This window comes from Spea bombifrons, chromosome 1 (genome assembly GCF_027358695.1).
Source record: "Spea bombifrons isolate aSpeBom1 chromosome 1, aSpeBom1.2.pri, whole genome shotgun sequence".
Lineage (NCBI taxonomy): Eukaryota > Metazoa > Chordata > Amphibia > Anura > Pelobatidae > Spea > Spea bombifrons.
Genome location: NC_071087.1, coordinates 35,397,896 through 35,417,590, shown reverse-complemented (window position 1 = coordinate 35,417,590; position 19,695 = coordinate 35,397,896). Strand labels below are relative to the sequence as shown.

Genomic DNA, 19,695 nt, shown 5'->3' with positions numbered 1-19,695 from the left:
ATCTTCAGATAAAGTACTTTAATTTCTCTTTTTTCTTAGAGGTAAAGTATACCACTGGTATTTAATGGCTATCCCATCAGGTATAAAAGCAAAGAGAAGAAAAAGGTTTATAATCTTTATATTATTAATATTGCTTTCTTATGGATAGGAATCCTAAAATACAGCTCTTTGGGTCTGTGTATTTTTTATAAGGGAGAAGGAATATCATTTTTAATAGAGCATTAGTTAAAGGCCTAGCCGACACACAAGGGCTTAACTTGGCCTTGGCGGGACCGTACAAGGTTGACAATCTGCTTGCTCCTAGAAAGAGCCTGGCAAGACTGTGTCTTAAGACCTTGTGTGTTCATCAGCACTTGCGGGCATAACTGGGAACCTTCTGGGTTTGATTTCCTGGTGAAACTCTGGCTTCCCAGGTCCCTGCGTCAGTTTCTTCATTCTCTGATAAGGGGAGCGGCATTTGGTAATGCCCACTCCTTGCCTACTCTCCACTCAGTTACCTCTCACTCAAGTCTGTCTGTCTGGGCATAGTCATGCCCCTACGCATAGTTGGCCCTTTCATGAAGCTGCTCTAGTCTAATTGGAGAAGTTCCCAAGTATGCTAATGAGAAATAAGTGACCATGTGAAGAGCTAAATCCATAACCATGCTGGATGATGGCTTAAAACCAGATGGCCTAATACCCTCTTTTTTACAAAACAAATCATGTTGGTGAACCAATGTAGTCATGTGCAGCAAAAATATACCAAAACAAAAAGCAAACCATTTTATTTCTGGCTCGTAAGCAGATATATACATATACACAAATACATACAAAACACGTAAATATTTTAATTCAACTGTGTTTTTGGTTCAAACCTACATGTTTGTTTGTTTTTACAGTTATTTCATGACAGTGTCTGCAACATAAACAAAAGGACCAATTTTCTCTTTAGAATTAAATGGGTGCTTATGTTGCGTGGTATTATTTAACTGTCAAGTTAATTTTGGTCCATTAGAAATGGCAACTGTTAATCATAATAGCAGGAATATGAGAATGTATTTCAAGATAATCCATTTATTGGATTTCTATGACGTTCCCTTCTGTAAATGTAGCTTTATTACTGGCCACTGGACTGCTTCGATCTTGCCTTATAAATGATAGTATGTGATATGTTATATATTTATATAGTGTCAAAGAATAGATAAACAATAGAATAATCAAAACGATAGATGCAACTATAGTAGACTATGGCAATGGAGGTTCTTTGAATGTTATATTTTTCTTTGGTTAAGTGCATTCTGGTCTTGCAGCTACTTTAAAGACATATATATTTCATTGGAATATTTCACACTGCCAGTGTGTTAGTGAGACTCTACCCTTATAAACAAAAGTTGGCTGTGCTTGATTTAATAACTTTTAAAAGCCGAATATTTTGCCGTGTTATAGATTGCAATGATTTGCAGAATTTCTGTCTCTATTTTATCTGAATTTGCAGAATTATTGTTTGTATGTGTATATATATATGTGTATATACACAGTATATGTATATATGTATGTATGTGCATTTTTGCTTGCTTGGTAGGGTAACACATGTGATTTGCTCCTAGTAAAGTGATCTCTTGTTTGGAAAACTTGTTGAGCATCAAAGCAGCATCAACACAGTCATACACATATACTGTATAAACACCAATCAGCCATGACATTATGACCAACTTGTGTAGGTCCCCCTTTCGTGACCAGAACAGTCCTGAACTGTTGAGGCATAGACTCCACTAGACCTCTGAAAGTGTGCTGTGGTATCTGGCGCCAAGAGCTTGCAAAAGATTAATTCCTGTTATTTGCAAGATGGCGCCTCCATGGATGCATCCTGGTGCCATGTGCTTTCCAGATAAGCAATGCACACTAACGTGGCCATCCACGTGATGTAAAAGAAAGCGTGATTTATCAGACCAGTCTTCCATTGCTCTGTTGGCCAGTTTTTATGCTCACATGCCCATTGTAGGCGCTTTCAGCCATGGACAGGGGTCAGCATGGGCACCCTGACTGGTCCACATACATAACAAACTGCAATGCACTGTGTGTTTTGACACCTTTCTATCAGAACCAACATTAACTTTTTCAGCAATTTGAGCTACAGTAGATCATCTGTTGGATTTGACCACACAGGCCAGCCCTCACTCCCCCAATGTGTATCAATTAGCCTTGCCCCCCCCCATGATCCTGTTGCCGGTTCACCAGTTTTCCTTGGACCACTTTTAATGGGTACCGACCACCGCAGGCCAGGAACAAGAGCTGCCGTTTTGGAGAAGCTCTAACCCATTTTTCCTGCTTCTAGTACATCAACTTTGATGATGAAATGTTCACTTGCTGCCTAATATATCCCACCCACTGACAGGTGCCATGATAACAAGATTATTAGTGTTATTCCCTTCATTGACCAGTGGTCATAATGTTATGGCTGATCGGTGTATATTTAGTTTGAGGTTGCTGATTAGTCTCTGACCAGTCAGCAGCACTCTTTATGCATGAATGGAGCATCACATTCATTCATAAAGGAATTTTAAGCGTAATAAGGGATGTCGGTTCACGAGGACTGCCTCTGGTGCAAGGCGCGCAAACCGCTACTTTATTCATGACGTTTTATGCCCTCATGATAGGTCTTTTGTCACATTTTTTTCATGATGTCGTGATGGTTTTAATGTGTTCAAAACAATGTTTAACGCTTATTTAAACACCACAGATATGTAGAAGCAGAGTCTTGTCATCCCCCTTCCCTATGTATTACATTACAGCAGTCTGGCCACCTATAGCCATATCCACCTGTCATCTCATTCTCATGCATGTGAGACAGCAAAGCTTTAGACATCCTAATTCACAGTAATCGCCACATCGGAGTGTTATTGAGTGAAGTGTTTTGTGTGATAGGTTTGAGGTGTTTTGTGTGATAGGTGTAATGGGAATGAGGCCCCTGTAAACTAGAAGACCTTAAAGGTAACACTTTGTGATGTCAGAAATGGGCAGGCTGAGCAGTGAAGACAGACAGGACTAAAAGTGTTTACAAACAGTATTTAAAAAAAACAAACAAGCTTTTTTAAGGTGCATTCCTCAGGAGTGCATAATAACATAAAAAATCTCAGAAAGCTGGCAAAAAACACATTTATGTAGAACAGCACCTTTGATGAATAATAAAGGTTCATGATTGGGAATTGAGTTTCAATGTTTGTATGCTCACAACTTATAAATAATGAAAGTAAATAAGGATTTATGGGCGCGCGCTCATCTGAATCTTTATTTAAGAATTTTGATTAAGATTTTGATTGGAACGAAACAGTCTATCCATTTATTTATTTTGACTTTGAAGCTAAGCGGTATTATACGGATCATTGCTTTAAGCAAATAAAAGGCTGGAATGCACGTGATATAGTCATCATGCTCTGTATGTGGATGGCCTGAATCACACCGATTAGTAAATTGAAGCATCTGAGCAGTGCTGCTTTTGATGTCCTCCTCTCTCCGGCGCACACAGATGTTAAAGCGAAGGATCAGGGAGCCGACAAGATGCAGGGCTGACAGTTATATCCCCTCTGTGTGTTCAATGGCTTAAAGCTTCACACATTCTACAGTATCAGAAATGCCTTTCAGAGAAATCGCCGTACTGGGGTTTTACAAGCGAATAACTGAACACTTGATATGTGTCATTTAAAGATCACGAGGCTAAGATTCTCTCCACTTTAAGGCCACGTCAGGTCAGCATATACTGTATGATCATGCAAGTAAGATTTCTTTGCCAGTAAGATCCAAACATTTGAAAACTGAAATGGTCAAATGACTTGCCCCATATATACTGAAAGCAAATGTGTTACTTTTGTAAAATGAGTAAAATCTTACATTTTACTGTTCTCTACACTAAATAAATGTTATGTTTATACCTGGGGAATTCCCTGAGCTGGTTACCTGGAGCTCCTAACCTCATGGACATGTGGGGCTAGGTGTGCAGAAGGACCTCTGTGAAATATGCCATCTGCTTTAGACATCCGATTTAAACTCTATAATATGTACATGAGGACTTGCCCCAACACCCAGATTGCACTCACAAAACTTTCCACAGCACCCAGATTACACCCACAGGAACTGCACAGATTGCATTCACAGGTACCCCACACTCACATTGCACCCACAGTGGTCTCCTCTCAGAGTATTCGGGCACCCTTTGATCCTCCCTTTTCATTATCTCTTCCATTTCTCTGTATCTCACGTTTCCCTTTGCTCTTCTCTTCTTACCCTTCATCACTCCATTTTCTATCTCTAGCATTTCTCTTTATCTCCCCCCCTTGTCTTTGATCCCCATTTTCATTATCTCACCTTTTTATGTATCTTCCTTCTCTTTATCACTTATTCCTATCTCTTTATCTCTCATCCTCTATCTCTCTTTTCTCTCCTTTCTCTTTATCACTGCTCCTCTTTCTCTTTACCATACCTTTTCCCCTATTGAGTTGCAATGTTATGTTTTATAGTTTAGGTACACTTTGTAAGGGTGAGAGGAGGAGAAGTTGAGTATAGTTTTTATGCCTATTTGAGCAGAGCCCTCTTTAGCTCTTGTTTCTATAAGTCAAATTGTTACTTGGTCTGCAGAATGTGATGGTGCCATATAAATCAATAAATAATAATCATAATAATAATAACTATGTGACAGCAAATTAATTGATATGCTAGTCTTGCCATCTATTACCATAGATTCCCAGGGTAAAATTTAAACCAAATATCTACACAAAGTACATTGGAAGTACATGTTGTAGTTAGTTTTAGTTAGTGCTTTTAATTATGCTAAAAGCTGTGAAAACGCTGGTTTCTCTTTTAACAACACAGACAGTTGTTGATTTAAAATCTCTCTTTCTAGTAGAATGATTAATTACGATGATCACATAAGACTAGCTGCTGACAAAGCATACACAGACATTGCCAGTGTTTGTGATTTTAATATTTTATGAAACAATCATAAATTGCCATTGATTTTACCGTAACATTTAATTGTTCCCACGTAGGTCATTATTTTTATAATGAGTTTGACATTTTGTTGCAGTGCCGTATAATACCTTTATGTATAAATTCAAGCATAGAAGCACAGGAAAATGTATTTTTTTTATTTGATGGAAAACTGGAAGACAAACTACAGGGGTTGCTTTTAATGGAAAATATGCCAGTTTGCTAGACTCTGGACCAACGCCATATAATCCATTCTGAAACATTACATGACTTGTGCTTTGTGAATGCCCCACGAGGAACTTGGGTCGCATTGTAGAAGAGGCAGAGCAGCAGAGGTTTCTAGTCCATTAGCGATGATAAAAATGGTGCACATTTTCAAGATTTTGATAGGAATCTTTCAGAATTCTTAACTGAAATTAGATCCATTCTGTTTTGGCAAAGTTGGTAAAGTAAAGTGCCCAGCATTTCATGTGTAAATGCGATCACTACCTGCATTACAACTTTTCTATATGTACCCTATAGGAAGGTATTTTTTTTCTAAAGCCATTAAGTGTGGATTAATCACGGTTTTTTGCTTGGGAAGCAAGCATGGAAAAGTTAAAACCTAGTACCTTTATTACACGTAGTTATAAAACTGACAAATGGGAATAATTACAATTGTAACCTTTTTTATTTAAAAAACCCTTTATTTAAAACAAAGTACCAACTACAAACAACAACTAATTGTTTTATTGTGGCTAGATGACAGTTGCATGGTGCTTAATAGCATTTTTTAGGTGATGGGTCAGGGTACATTTATGTGTCACTGAAGACTTTAGTTAAAACACTGACCTTATGAAAAATACTCATATAAGTCTATGATATGTGGATTAAATGGTGAAACGATTATTGGTGAAGAATAAATCAAAAAATGTCTATTTTATATGACCATTGCAAGCAGATATGCTTATAAATATATTTTACGTGGGTGGTGGCGGCATTCTATCTGCTACATGATTCATAATGATACTAAATGTACACTTTCCATAATTGTGCCATCTAATGCTATTGGTTGGGGGTCTGGATGAAGACACCCTCCATAGAGCTGCCAACTTCTTGTGACCTTTGGTACCACAGAAGATCAGCTTCTGATAAATCCCAGCCAATATGTCCAATTATTTCCTGCATACATGTATTTCAGCGTGACCTTTCCTGCTTCCTATAATGCCAGTGCTTTTCTTAGCACTATTAATATTCTAGTTATTTTATTTATTTAATATGCGGTTTTAAAGTTATGGTGAAAGGAATGCTACTGGGTTGGTAAGAAACACACTAACACAGATGTTATAGAAACATTCAATTGCATCATCTAGACCAGGCATGTCCAAAGTCTGGCCCGAGGGCCAATTGCGGCCGGCGTTCCGGACTGATAAGGCCCCACAGATAAGTTGCCCAAATATAGACTAATGACCCTGTAACATTTCTTCTCCATTTAAACTATCTTCCTTCTCATACTTTGTTTAATTTGATTCATGCATTTAAGTGTTTCCATCACTTCTCTCTTCGTTGCTCCAAGCTATACATATTGAGATCCTTTACTGAAACAAAAGTGAACTATACCAATCAGTACCCCTGTCATCCCTTCCTTGTAATGTTACTTTGTGTGTCTGAATCTAAATCCTTTAGTGTATATGAAGGTTAGGAGAAGGATACAAGTCATCTAAGAAGTATGTTATATTCATGGCTGGTCCTATAACACATAAACACCCCAGGCTAATTGAACATTTGCCTCCCCCTATAGTTAGAATGTCAATGTATGCATAGACTTCTTGTGCCCACCTTACAAAGTACCAGATGTACATTCACACACAGGAGCACTTTGATGGCCTTCAGCCATCTCCCTCATCCAGGTTCTCCAGGAAGCTGCCATGTGTCACTAATACCAGCGAGTCACATATTCGTACAGATTGATGGTTCCCTTATAGATATGACACATTTGCTGCGTACCTCTCTTCTGCAAGACCAGTACCTATACTGTAGTGGGGCTCCAAACCAATTCTCTTGTTTGTTTGTTTGTTTTATTCCAGGTCACTGTGGAGGAGGTGATGACTACTACAGCCTATCTGGACTTATTTCTACGAAGTGTCTCGGAGCCAACATTACTGAAGATCTTCCTTCGTTTTGTTCTCATCTACGAACACGAGCAAGTCCATATATTGGATACACTAGTTAGCCGAATCAACACTCCATTTCGGGTACAGACCACACAACATTTTTTAAATGGACTATTTATTATATAGCAGAAAGTAATATATTTGTGCCTGTCAACTATACGTAACTTTACAATAGTATTGAGCAGAGTACTATAGGGTTCTGTGACATACTGTGCATGTATATTTATACATACATTGTGAGACGGCATTCACCACAGAATCACTGTAGGTCTGTGGGTCATACTAGGAGAGAGCGATGTAATGTCCTCATACCTACACACACACACAGGCAAATATTATATGAGTGCAATGTGTATATGCTTGCAAAACATACTGTCATACGACCTGCTTCCCTTATTCTACAGCCCGACTATTAGGAGGCCAACTTGAGTTTTTTGTTACTGCAATGTCAGGCAATGCTTCAGAGAGATTTATTGAGTATATTTTCTGCAAAAATATTTTGCATTCGATTTAAAAGTTAATTGGGTTATAGCAATTCCTTTACAGATTGGATTGTTTTAATAGGAACAATATTTTCTGTTTATTAACAATGGATTTTGGAATTGTTAATTAGGAGTTTGCTGGGCTCTCTCTGTGCATGCAATCTATATTCTGGCATTGTCAGTATCGCTGCCTGTGCCTTTTGTAATAGGGATGGGATTGTTATGGGGAGATAGTACAGACTAATTGAGCCCTGGCTCCAGATAGTGAAGCTCCGTACATAAAAAATCAAATCATCATAAATCCTATAAACAATGCACCATATAAATGAAATCAATGAACTGTAAAAAGCAAACAGGCGCTGCAGAATATTAATAAAAGGGCAAGCAAGTGCATCTGATTTTACTGTCTGGAGTCTAAACCAGAACATAGGACTGCAGTTAGCAATTGTATTAATCACACTGAAATAAAAAATGTGCAACACGCAATCACAATAAGTACAGAACGGTAACGAGCATATTACAGTAGAGCTGATATACCCCTCGTAGATGGATACCATTGGGAGGGGATTGTGGACTTAAATGGAATATCAATATTGCTTTATGTATAAGTTATGAGTGACATTGTTAAATCAAAGTATATCATATTACTATACAGACCCTAGGCATTATCTGCAGTGCCTGGCTGCATAGTATGACATTTTAACATTGTAAATGCTTTGTCTGGGCTCTATTTAAAATACCTGATCACGCTTAGACAAAGTATGAAATAAAAAGAGAAAACACAAAACAGAGAAATTTCTAAAGCTTCACTTTTTTATTATATGATACAAAAAGTAAGATTTGAATCAGGTTTTATTACTCAGTAAAAAAAATGACTTCTAGCTTATTTCATTTTTATGCTGCAATATTGCTTTCTTAGTTCTGTTTGCATAAAAGGGATGTTCACCAAGTTATACAAACTTCCAACCTGTTTTTCAGACATTGTCTATAATGTCCAATTCCATACTTTGGATACGCTGTATACTGTCAATTATACCAAAAACGGTTATTGAACAGTACTAAGTCAGAATCATCAGAAAAAAGAAAGCTGGATGATGTGATGATACATAAATGTGATAGAATGTGACAACATTATTTTGTTATGACACAATTTCAAAAGCAGCAAAAAACAATACAGAATGCTATTGTGCAAAATAACCCAATTATCATGTAAGCATCATTGTGTTATGTATTAACCACAAACTTACGAGCAACAAAACCCTCACCCTATTGTCAAATTCTTTTTTCTCCAAACTAGCTTTGTGTGGTGTCCTTGGCATTGTTCCGAACACTGATTGGTTTACATTGTGAAGATGTCATGTTACAACTGGTTTTAAGGTAAAACTTATCTGTATCCATGTGTATTATGCGTGTAAAATGTAATGCTTTGCATGCAGTACTGCACGTTTCTATCCTTTTTTATACTGTAAAGTGTCCAGTCGGAGGTTCACGGGTTGATTGCAACCTTCATGTGTTGTTTTTAGATATCCTCAGACGGTCAAACCTCAAATCCTATATGTTTTGAATATGTGGCGCTCTACACCAAAAATAGATCAGTGATCATTAAACCATGCCTGTTGTTGTTTTACTTAAAAAAACCCCGAATCATTAGGTAGGCGGCCATATTATATTTGTCGGGTTATGCACAGATAGGCGTAGGACTGGTCCCAGTTAGATTTTTGGAGGTGAGCATGTGCAACCTAAACCATGGAACTTGTTTCAGGAGTAGAGCCCGGAGGGAATCTGTGTTTATCCAGAGAATACAGGTGAAACCCTATGAGTTCCCAGGTATGACTATTGGTCACATAGGAACATCTCACTAGCCTTCTAATACAATGTTAACCTTTGAATAAGTATCTTTCTATGGCGACCATCCACAGAAAATGTCCGGGTGGAAGATGGCCATTCCTGGGGACTGTCAGGGTTTGATATATAGGGGTTCTAACCCTATATCAGAGTTTCAACATGGGTGGGGGCAGATTTCACACAACGGAAGTCGGCTCCTTTTTTCTGTACTCAGATTTAAATAACATCTCATTTTCTAGTTGTTGCTCATAAAGAATGAATATCTAAGGTTTGGCAGACTGGATGGGCCTACTAGTTCTTATCTGCCGTCACTTTCTATGTTTCTAAATACTAAAAATTATAGCTGTGAAGTCAGACAAAATAGTTTGTATGAATTTTCAAGTTAAAAGGAATTTATGGGATCAAACAACTCTGATGTAGAGCTATTTTTATTCATTAATCGTAAAAAAGTACTTAACATAATCAAAGAGTGGCTTTATAGCTTAGGTCATATATTTCCCAACAGGGGTGAACTCCAGCTTTCCGTAACTTTATATGTACTGCCTCGTTGGCTTCCTGTTGTGAACAAAGTACCGTTTTATTAATTAAATTCTTGTTTTTATGCATGACACTAATCTGAGATAAAATATGCAGTGTTGTACATCTGTAACTCAGGACCTCTAGTCATTACTTCAGTTGCTGCAGAATGGAACCTTGAAGCACAAAATAGGAGACAAATGCCATATTTGGGCAAACTCTAAGCAAATCTCTTTGTTATTAGCCACAATCATGCAGATCCTAGTGTTTTCCATAATACAAATTGGAAATATCATAGTACTGCCCAAAATGTTCAAATCTAAGATGCACAGTGTTAACATGTAGATGATCTTCTCCCTGCTTAGAGTTTGGGGGAATAAATGATCTCAGACCTTTACATCCTGCACTTAAGTTAGCTTTTTAACATCTGCTCAGATCATTATATCTGATTCATGTTGCTCATGCTTCTCCAGGCCCACCTCTGGTGAAGTTGTGATTCAAGCGCATGCAGAAAAAGGGTGGTCGGACAATCTATACCGATGCAATCATAACATGTAATGCTCTACCCCTGATTGTCTTCATAATAACTGTGCTTTACTTCTCTTTCCTAGATATTTAATCCCCTGCAACCATATGATGGTCAGTCAGCGATGGGCTGTCAAAGAGACAGACTGTTATTCTTCTTCCGCAGCCCGCTTTTTGGCCTTAACTCCAGAGTGCTGTTCTAGCAGTATATACACCATCTCTGAATACAAAGACATAAATCATAAATCGAATATCATACAGAAAACAGGTAAAACGAAACCTGACAGTATATTGTTAAGTATTCTTGAATTGACTATTTAAATAGATATATAAAGTATAAAAAGATGTCATATTAGCAGAATTGGCATCCCTCCTACACTTTTCTAGAGAACTGTTTTTTTATTACTTTGCCGTATGAAAATACATTTATTCTCCACTGTAAAAATACATTTATGTAATACAGCAATGGATGGTAAACCAAATCATTGAAAACATATTTTTCTTGCTCTGTAAAGTTGTTTGCCGTAAAAATGTACTAATCAACTTTTATACCCTACATTGACACTCTAGGCATTTAAATAGTTACACACACACACACACACATAGTTTAGTTGGTTCTGTCAAGTTAAATCCTTCTAAGAATCCATATCTGTTAATCTAGAAGAAAGCAAAAACCAGAAAGAGACTTTTGTCCAGTTTGTATCCAAACTCCATGTAGAAAACACTCACTGCACTCCCACGGCCCACATTGTAGCTTGCAATTTTATAAAAAAATATGTTTACATGACCTATTAGTCACAAAATACGGGAGAGCATCTCTTAGCAAACCTTAAAAATAATTTTCTTACTATGAATATTAACTTTACCAGTCTATAATTTCCAGAGCTCCTAAGTGATCTTTTTTACAATAATGCCTACACAGTTACTTCAATCTAGCAGAAGATATCCATGCACAAAGGAATCCTTAAAACTAAAAGTTAAGGGCTGTCAGTTATTCAATTAAGTCCCCAAAGTTCTTGAAGATAGATCCCATCTGGTCCAGGTGCTTTATTAACCTTCAGCGTGTTCCATCGGTCTTTAGTTCTCTTCTAGATCTGACATGTAAATGACGATGGTATAGTTACTGTCTCGTTTAATTGTTTGATCTTTGTCATTGATTCCTTACTGTGATAAAAATTAAGCATTTGTTCTTTTGCAATAAGTTTCTCATTCTCCACTTTAACTACAACTTTTTGTATATTTCTTATACATTTCTCCCTTTATGATCTAAAAAGTCTACTTTTTTTAACACGCATTACTTACCTGTTTATGAAATATTTGCCTAGATCTATTTTGCTTGACTTTATTTCCCCAAGCTGTATACTTAGATACCCAACAAATAGGGCTTTAAAGATGATACTAATCATTAAAGGTCCTAGAAAACCAAAATTGGCATTTCTAAAATTAAGTGCTTTTAGCTGATTTGAAGACCTGGTTGTGGTCACTGTTCATTGGATAGGAATTCTGCACTATTTGTGGACTACTGGTAGGCTCAAAACAAGACAATAAATTATCTTTCAATATTCCCAAAACCCTATTCCTGTTAACATGACATTCATTTGATAAATTAAATATTTAATTAAAATCGCCCATAATGACAACTTTGCGCAGCTTTTGTATAGTTGCATTAGCAGCTCCGCTTCTTCAAGCCCACTATTCATTGTGGGCAGCAGTGTTTAAATTGCCATTAGATAAATCCCAGGCATCAACTAAGTTAACATGGGTCAATAATTAACTACCTATATAATGCAATATGTGAGGCATTTGTCTTTAAGACTGATGTTTATATAAATTCCTTATATTCTGAGGAAGCTGTGGAAGTTTTCAGTTATGCGACCTTATACAAAATGGGTTCACACCAGGTCTTTTTCTCAAGAACCAAACAATAACTATTTTTATGCCTAAATTGTTAAGCAGCTCCTGAATTTTAACAAAAATGTTTATTTTAACTTTATTGTATTCAGCAGTCTTCTTATATTTAGCAAAGTACATAAAGACTAACAATGTTGCCCTCAAATGTTTATTTCAATAGTGCTGGTTAAACTGGTGGGTTATTTGTCCTATCGAGTGGATATGCCCTCGTAATATACCTTTCCTAAGGTTAAGAGGATAAGTATTCAGAAAAATTGCAATCATATCTTCTCCAGTTACAATCAGAGGAAGACATTGAGAAACATGTAGCTTTACTATACTTTTAGCTGCGCTGACAGAATAATAGTGACATAGCACAATAAAACATCACTTTCCAAACAAAATATAAAAGTGTTCATGTAAATCTCTTCCCCTAGATTTTAACTACAATGAGCATGAACTACTAACTCACCATAAAGGGTCTGAAAACAGTTTTTTGTGCATTTTCTCTTGAACTGTACATGTTGATGTTTCTAGCATATGTATAGGTTGATTTTTTTCTAATTCTCTACATCTATGCGGTTATGTGGGTATGAATGAAAGATAAAACAATATATATTATGCTATTTTGAAGAGACAATCAAGGTGGATTTCTCTTATAAAGGGCAAAGTTCACCCTGTAGTTAAATTAACTTTATTCAATAACTGAAGCATGTTTTATGCTGGGCCATCACAGCCCTTTTCACAGGGAAAAACAGGTGCTATAGTACTATGCCCAACCATACAATATGACCATAATTAACAAATTATGTTGTTAAAGACTCTGATGTATCTAAAGAAATGTATTTTACTCATGGAACAGAGCATTTGACTGTCGGGGAGACAGAAGATTCAGTGGATGCCAGCTACCTTGATTACCTGTGGGAAGCTCACGAGAACATCCTTCAGTGTGTAGAAGACTGCAAGGTCTGGTCAGCACCGTATGACGGTGAAAACCCGGATCCAGACTCCTCATTTCAAGCTTTGCTTGAGAGCAGCTTGAGGAGAGGTGAATTCCCCACATTTAGACGTACAAACAGAACACACATGGGTTCCGTTTCTTCAGAGACACCTTCTCTGAGTGGAAGGATGCAGATAGATCTTGAGTGGGATGACAGCTATGATACTGGAATGTCTCCCGACTCAGGAAATTGTTCACCACAACCTCCGGCAGAGCTGAGTAATTCTGTTTTGCCACCGGAACCCCCATTGCACATTCAAGAGATGAAAAAGAATACACTAATGCTTATTAAGGGGTCTTATATTGAAGATTCAGATTTTCAGGATGACGTGATGGTCTATAGGTTATGTGCCGTGAAGGATGCCAAAGAAGATGGCAAACCGTTGGAAGAAAATATAGAGACATCAACGAAAGCAACTGTGTTGGGACCCAAGACCCATTCTCAAATTCAAAACAGAAGCAAAATTAATGTGAACAATAGAAAAAACTCAGGTTTTAGTCAAGAAACAAATAATAAACAGATAATTCAAAGCCATAACAAAAATAAATTGCCAAATCTGGATCTGGGCCCCTGTTCTGGTACAGATTACAACTCTAATGAGAAGACTTTGAGCCCAGATAGTGAGGATTTCATAGCACGTTGTGATGAGATTATAATGGGGATGAACCCATCTTCATTGGAAGAGGGCAGCTCCTCAGCACCCAGTCGAGTCTCTCCAGGGGAGGAGGATGAGGATGAATTTGAAAAATATTCATTGGGATCACCATCAGTGGAGAGAGTATCATCTCCATTGAGACCTGCCACAGCCTTTTCCAACTACTCTCCCAGGACTCAGGCACAACCATTTACAGGTACAATGAAACAAGTTTTTTTTTTAATGTTACATATATTTTTCTCTTGTGATTCAGAGCTGCAGAGTCTTTTTTACATAAGAGCTATGCAACAATGAACTCTAAAATTAGGATTGAATGAGAGTATAAGATAATGCAGACTGGGCCACTCTGAGACATCTCTCTGCTTCCATACTGTTAACATAAAATACAGCATCTCCTGAACCATAACACTGATTGTCAAACACAAATCACAAGCTATAGATTAAATACATTAATTTAGTTATGCTAAAGGTGCTGCATATGGTTGGCCATATTCCAGGGCACACATAGATTTCCCATGTTGCTAACCAGCACATACAAAGTGCTGCCCCCTGCAGTATGTGGGATGTATAATCTCACAGAAGGGAATCAGTAACTTTTATACGCCTCACATTCTGCTGGTCAGTGACCTGAAATAAATATACATCATGTGATCATCCTAGTGCTATACCAACTACAAAACCTGAATGTAATGTTTTTTTTAACTAAATGCAGCATTAGAAAAACATTCCTATTACCCATCAAGGCTCAAACCCTCCCTAGAAGTATATATTTTTTAAACTTTTGCTCCATTCAAAGCTTCAATGGGAACACCTAATTGTGATGTTTCACAAAAAATATTACACATACCAGAGAGTGCAATTTCTTTTGTGTGGATCAGCACATATAAAGCAAACAGCGGCTATGCTTTTAGGCAGTACTTGAGTATTACAAAGCTAAATAAAAAGGTGATCTCTATATATTTATATATCTACTTAGGCACCAACATTTTATTATTATTTACCTGAACTTTATATCCTTCAGGGCCATTCATCAGTGTTGTGCTGTCAAAATTAGAAAATATGCTTGAAAATTCACTGCACGTAAACTTGTTGTTGATTGGAATAATCACACAACTCGCCACGTACCCTCAGCCTCTCATCCGCTCCTTCCTGCTTAACACAAACATGGTTTTCCAGCCCAGTGTACGATCTTTATACCAGGTAAGTCAAATATTAATTATGCCAGAATTCAAGTATCCTGATTGTGTTTCAGATTTAATGTACGATTTGTCTTAGTCTGTCAATTCTTGTCTTGTCATACCCCTTGAATTTATGTATTGTATTAAGCGCTGTGTAAATTGTTGGCGCTATATAAATAAAAGATAATAATAAAAATAATAATAATTGAAAAGTAGAAATTTCAGAAAAAATAACACAAGCATTTTAAAAACAAGATGCAAAATGTCTCTCATCCCATTGTTTATTCTAAAAAAGTACATGGAGAATCCTCTGTAACAGAATATTTATTGTAAAAATATTTTTATAAAAATCTACAATACTTTTACTCACCATATCTATAGTCATGTTCTTGTTTGCTTATTCTTGTCACATTTCCTTGTTAAGAATTTTGTTGTACGAACGGGGCAGCGGTTTAGTGACTTTAGTGGCTAAAAGGCCATACCTGGGTACTTAGTTTCTGTTCAGTGGGCAGATCACCAAATCTGAAGCCGACTTCTCTTCTGCTCATATTTACTGATAAGGTGTTCTTATTTATGGTGTATCGCAGCTCAGTCCTCTCCGCTTCAAAATAGGTGACAATTCAGAATATCATTACTTCCTGACAAGTAATGGTTTTCATAAGAACCATTATTAAAACCATTTTGTTTCCACCTTTATGGAGTCACAACAATGATATTTTTGTAATGGACTATTAAAACGGTAATAGCGAAAGAGTCTCAAGGTCAGCTTATTTATAAAGCTTCCAGGTATGGTGAAGGCACGTCTGATTAATGCACTTCGCTTTCATTTCGTTCTCTCTCTCCGTTAATAGATACTTTCTATTACACTTTGACAATAAAATGCATCTTTTTAGCTTGTAATGGGTAAAGGACAAAATACAAGAACAACGAAGAAAGAAGGTCATTCGGAAGAGCTCACACAGCTTAATTATAAAAATTAAAAAAGGAATATTTTTAATCAACTTTCAAGAGAACTGTTTTTTAAAGATCATAAAAAAGTCACATAGAAGTACCTCTGAAATAGCACAGTGAAGCACAAAGTGACACACACAAAAGATTTACTACGCCAGAGACATTTGTCTTTTGGGTGCTGGGTAAGGAGAAAAGTGATAACTTCAAGACAAGAGATTTATTAGATATTCAGGTTCCATCACCAGGTGCCCTCTTCGTTTCCCTGTTGTAAAACTGTTCTATAGCTCTATATAAAGCTTAAATATTTTACTGGTTATTTACAAAGTTAATAGACTTATGTTATATTTTAAGCAATGCAAAGTTACAGGAACTGAAGAACCACTGATACATGTTTATCTTTCTGGATGGTTTATGGTAATGTTAACCAACTGTCAAAACAAAAATATTTTATAGTGTTCCTCTCTTTTCTTTGCACCTTTCGTCTTGAACTTATGGCTTCCTCATACAGATGAATCAAACCAAAGCTAACTCATAAGCACGCTGAGGAGTAGAAGGAGACACTTAATTAGGTTAAGATGATAAGTGTCTTTAATTACTGTTGCTTCCCATGGCAGCCATTTCAGCAATGACTTCTGTCACACAATATCAAGAAGAGATTAGGAATGAAAGCACTAGCTATAGAAACTCAAGCTGCAGAGGGAAAGACGCTTGCACAGGTATTAAGCGATGTTTCCACTTTGTACCTGTGACCATTGGATGTTGAGGGTGTGACATCTTTTCGAGCAACCCAAATAGTTGTGGCTGGAAAGCATCTGGATGATAAAGGAGGCACTTTGGTGTCAAATAGAATTTGTTTCTGTAGAGAACATTTCAAACTCAGCCATTAGGATGAAATAGACCTGTCGCCAAACCAAGTAGAAAGACATCTTGTGGCCAAAAAAATTGTAAAAACTTTGGTGATCCAAAAGTAAAACATAGACATGGTTTGCAAACTTAGGGGGAAGGGAAGGAGCCTCAAGCAGCCTTACATGTTTCTCTTATTAGGGTGCCTTGTAATATGCACAGTGAACAAAGGGAAACCGTAAAAACCTCATATACCTTAAAATGTGCATACAATATATAAATCATGTGTCTAATCTTATAAAATGGCAGCGTCAAATGCAAAACAAAATTGGGTTTGGTTAACACTGTAGAAATCCAATAATTCCTACATCTGTAGAAATCCATAAAAATGTAACTAAACCACCTTCAGATTCGCTGTGTTGTGTTTAGGTTTATATGGCACCAACGTTGTGATTTACCTGGCAGGGTCCCTAAGCTTTTTTTTTTGTTCCTGGTGTGAAACACAATATAAATCAAACAATGATTCTGTCCCAGAACTCAGGGTGTTAAGGGAGACTGAATTATATTAGAGACTTCATCCTGACAGATACTTATTCCTTTTCGGTCAGGCTGGCTTCATCTGGGACTTTAGAACTTTTTTGTTGTAAAATTGGTCATTCATCACCTTATGAAATAAAGTCAGCCTGTTTCTTAAAACCAGAGGAGAAGTGTAATTCAGCAAGAAGAACCACAGAAGACATATATTTTTTCTTCTTGATTTGCAGGTTCTGGCCTCTGTCAAACATAAAATTGAACAATTTGCTACCCGAGAGCAGAATTTTGCCATGCTGCGTGCAGATGCTCAGCAGTACCTGTATACTCGCATGATCATGCCTTGTCAGCCTAGTGACACACTAACCAAAGGTATGCTCTATTCTTATGCGTATTCTTGCTGATCATAATGGTCTCGTACAATAAATATAACAAGATTGTAATACATGTAATAAACTAGACTGTCCATAATATTTTGATTTTGCTGCATATTTCCTAGTCCCACTGATATTACAGATCATTTTGTAAATGTGGTCTGTCCTTTAGACTTGTAAACACCTGTTTATTTGCCTTTGAGCTATTAATGGTACTTTGCTTGACGTTTTTTAATATTACAATTTAGCGTTTTAAGAGATTTATTTTGCTCTTTGTTTGCTGTACTAATTAGTTAGTTCATATTCTGTGCCCACACTCAACATGAATTCTATGAATTTACAATTGAAACAGAGAGGCGGTATCACAAGATACTTGACTTTATATATAAATATATACTATATATACTAATTTTTCATTGAATACGTTTTTTTCATGACTGATAATTGCTATTTTGTGACAGATAATGCACTGATGAATGTGGAGGAAAACAAAGGCCCTATGAACGCAGCTTCCCAAACAGTACTACCGAAAAATAAAGACCGGAAAGTAAAGACTCAACTTCTGCTTTCAGGAGTACCTGAACACACCAGGAATGCTGTCCTTGCAACTGTTCTTTTCCCAGAATTCTTAAAAGAACTTGCAGCACTGGCCCAAGAACATTCCATTTTATATTACATAACCAGTGACTATTTTAAGCACTAGTTTCTTTTGTTATATGGTGTTAAAAGCTTATTTTTGATGTAGATTTTTCTATGGGATAGACTTGACTTTTTATCTACTAGTTTTTACTGCACCAGCTTTTCTCAGTTTTGGAGTTAAAGTACCTAATTGGATACTTTGGGAGTTGGAATTATTTCAGTACCAATAAATGGTATTTGAATGATCCCTATAACAAATTTCCCTACTAATTTTACTCCACTGTAAACAGATTAAGAAACACCAAACTAATTTTCTTGAAGAGGGCTGTTAATACTTCCTGTAATACTTGATAACAAAAATATATTACAACCTGAATGCTTTCCATTAGAGGTGAGAGAGCCAGACAGTTTCCTTACGTGATCCATTGTGGAACCATCTCCAGGACTGACTCGCCAAGCAACGTGTAAGACGAGCTGGAGTTACCTAGCACAAACAAAGCCAAACTATTCTGTGGGAAACAAAACATATTGTGTGCAGCCTTCCAGACCCAAAATACAGAAATGGAGGAGATATGTTAGGGAGGATGGCCCTTGGCTGGTCCAACCTCCCACACCTCTGTTAGCTGGTCCAAGCTTGATGTTAGGCTTCAGACTGAATCTATCTCAATCAGCAATACTTTCCATATATACCTTTCCTTTTAACTTGTTCTCTATTACCTTATAACATGATTTAAACTATGGGTGCTGTACTATACCTCTCTAACTGTAAGCCGAGTAGCATTTATGTCTGCTCGGTTATCTTGTGGCTCCCCCAAGGTGTCAGTGAGGGACAAGAGCTCTGTAATAAACACTGTGCTTTGAGTCTAAACCCCAGCCACCACATAAAGTACTACGGACGTGAATCTGATTGAGAATACGTTGGGAGCACGCTCTTTCACATGGGTAGATGATTAGTGCTCCTATCCGAATCTGACATCAGTAAGTGCCTGGAAAGAAATTGTACTCTGCATGGAAATGGCGTGTGAGCAGTAGGCATAGATACCTGAATCTCAGGGCTTTTTCCTCCCAGTCTCAGGGTAGATGTAGCCTTAGAGTCACAAAGACTGAAGCTTATTTGATATTGTTTTTCACTTTTACAAAAAAAAAAAGC

The 19,695-nt window shown here is 37.0% G+C and overlaps 1 protein-coding gene across 1 annotated transcript in view; it reads left to right on the top strand.

The window, feature by feature from the left end:
- FHIP1A (FHF complex subunit HOOK interacting protein 1A) overlaps positions 1 to 19,007 on the top strand; it is a 77,810-nt gene extending 58,803 nt beyond the window's left edge. Inside the window, exons 6-12 of the mRNA XM_053460572.1 lie at positions 7,029 to 7,196; positions 8,895 to 8,974; positions 10,570 to 10,751; positions 13,236 to 14,225; positions 15,051 to 15,229; positions 17,766 to 17,904; positions 18,368 to 19,007. Coding sequence (XP_053316547.1) covers positions 7,029 to 7,196; positions 8,895 to 8,974; positions 10,570 to 10,751; positions 13,236 to 14,225; positions 15,051 to 15,229; positions 17,766 to 17,904; positions 18,368 to 18,609 — 1,980 coding nt within the window. The 3' untranslated portion in view covers positions 18,610 to 19,007. The remainder of the gene's footprint in view (positions 1 to 7,028; positions 7,197 to 8,894; positions 8,975 to 10,569; positions 10,752 to 13,235; positions 14,226 to 15,050; positions 15,230 to 17,765; positions 17,905 to 18,367) is intronic.
- The last annotated feature ends 688 nt before the right edge of the window (positions 19,008 to 19,695 follow it).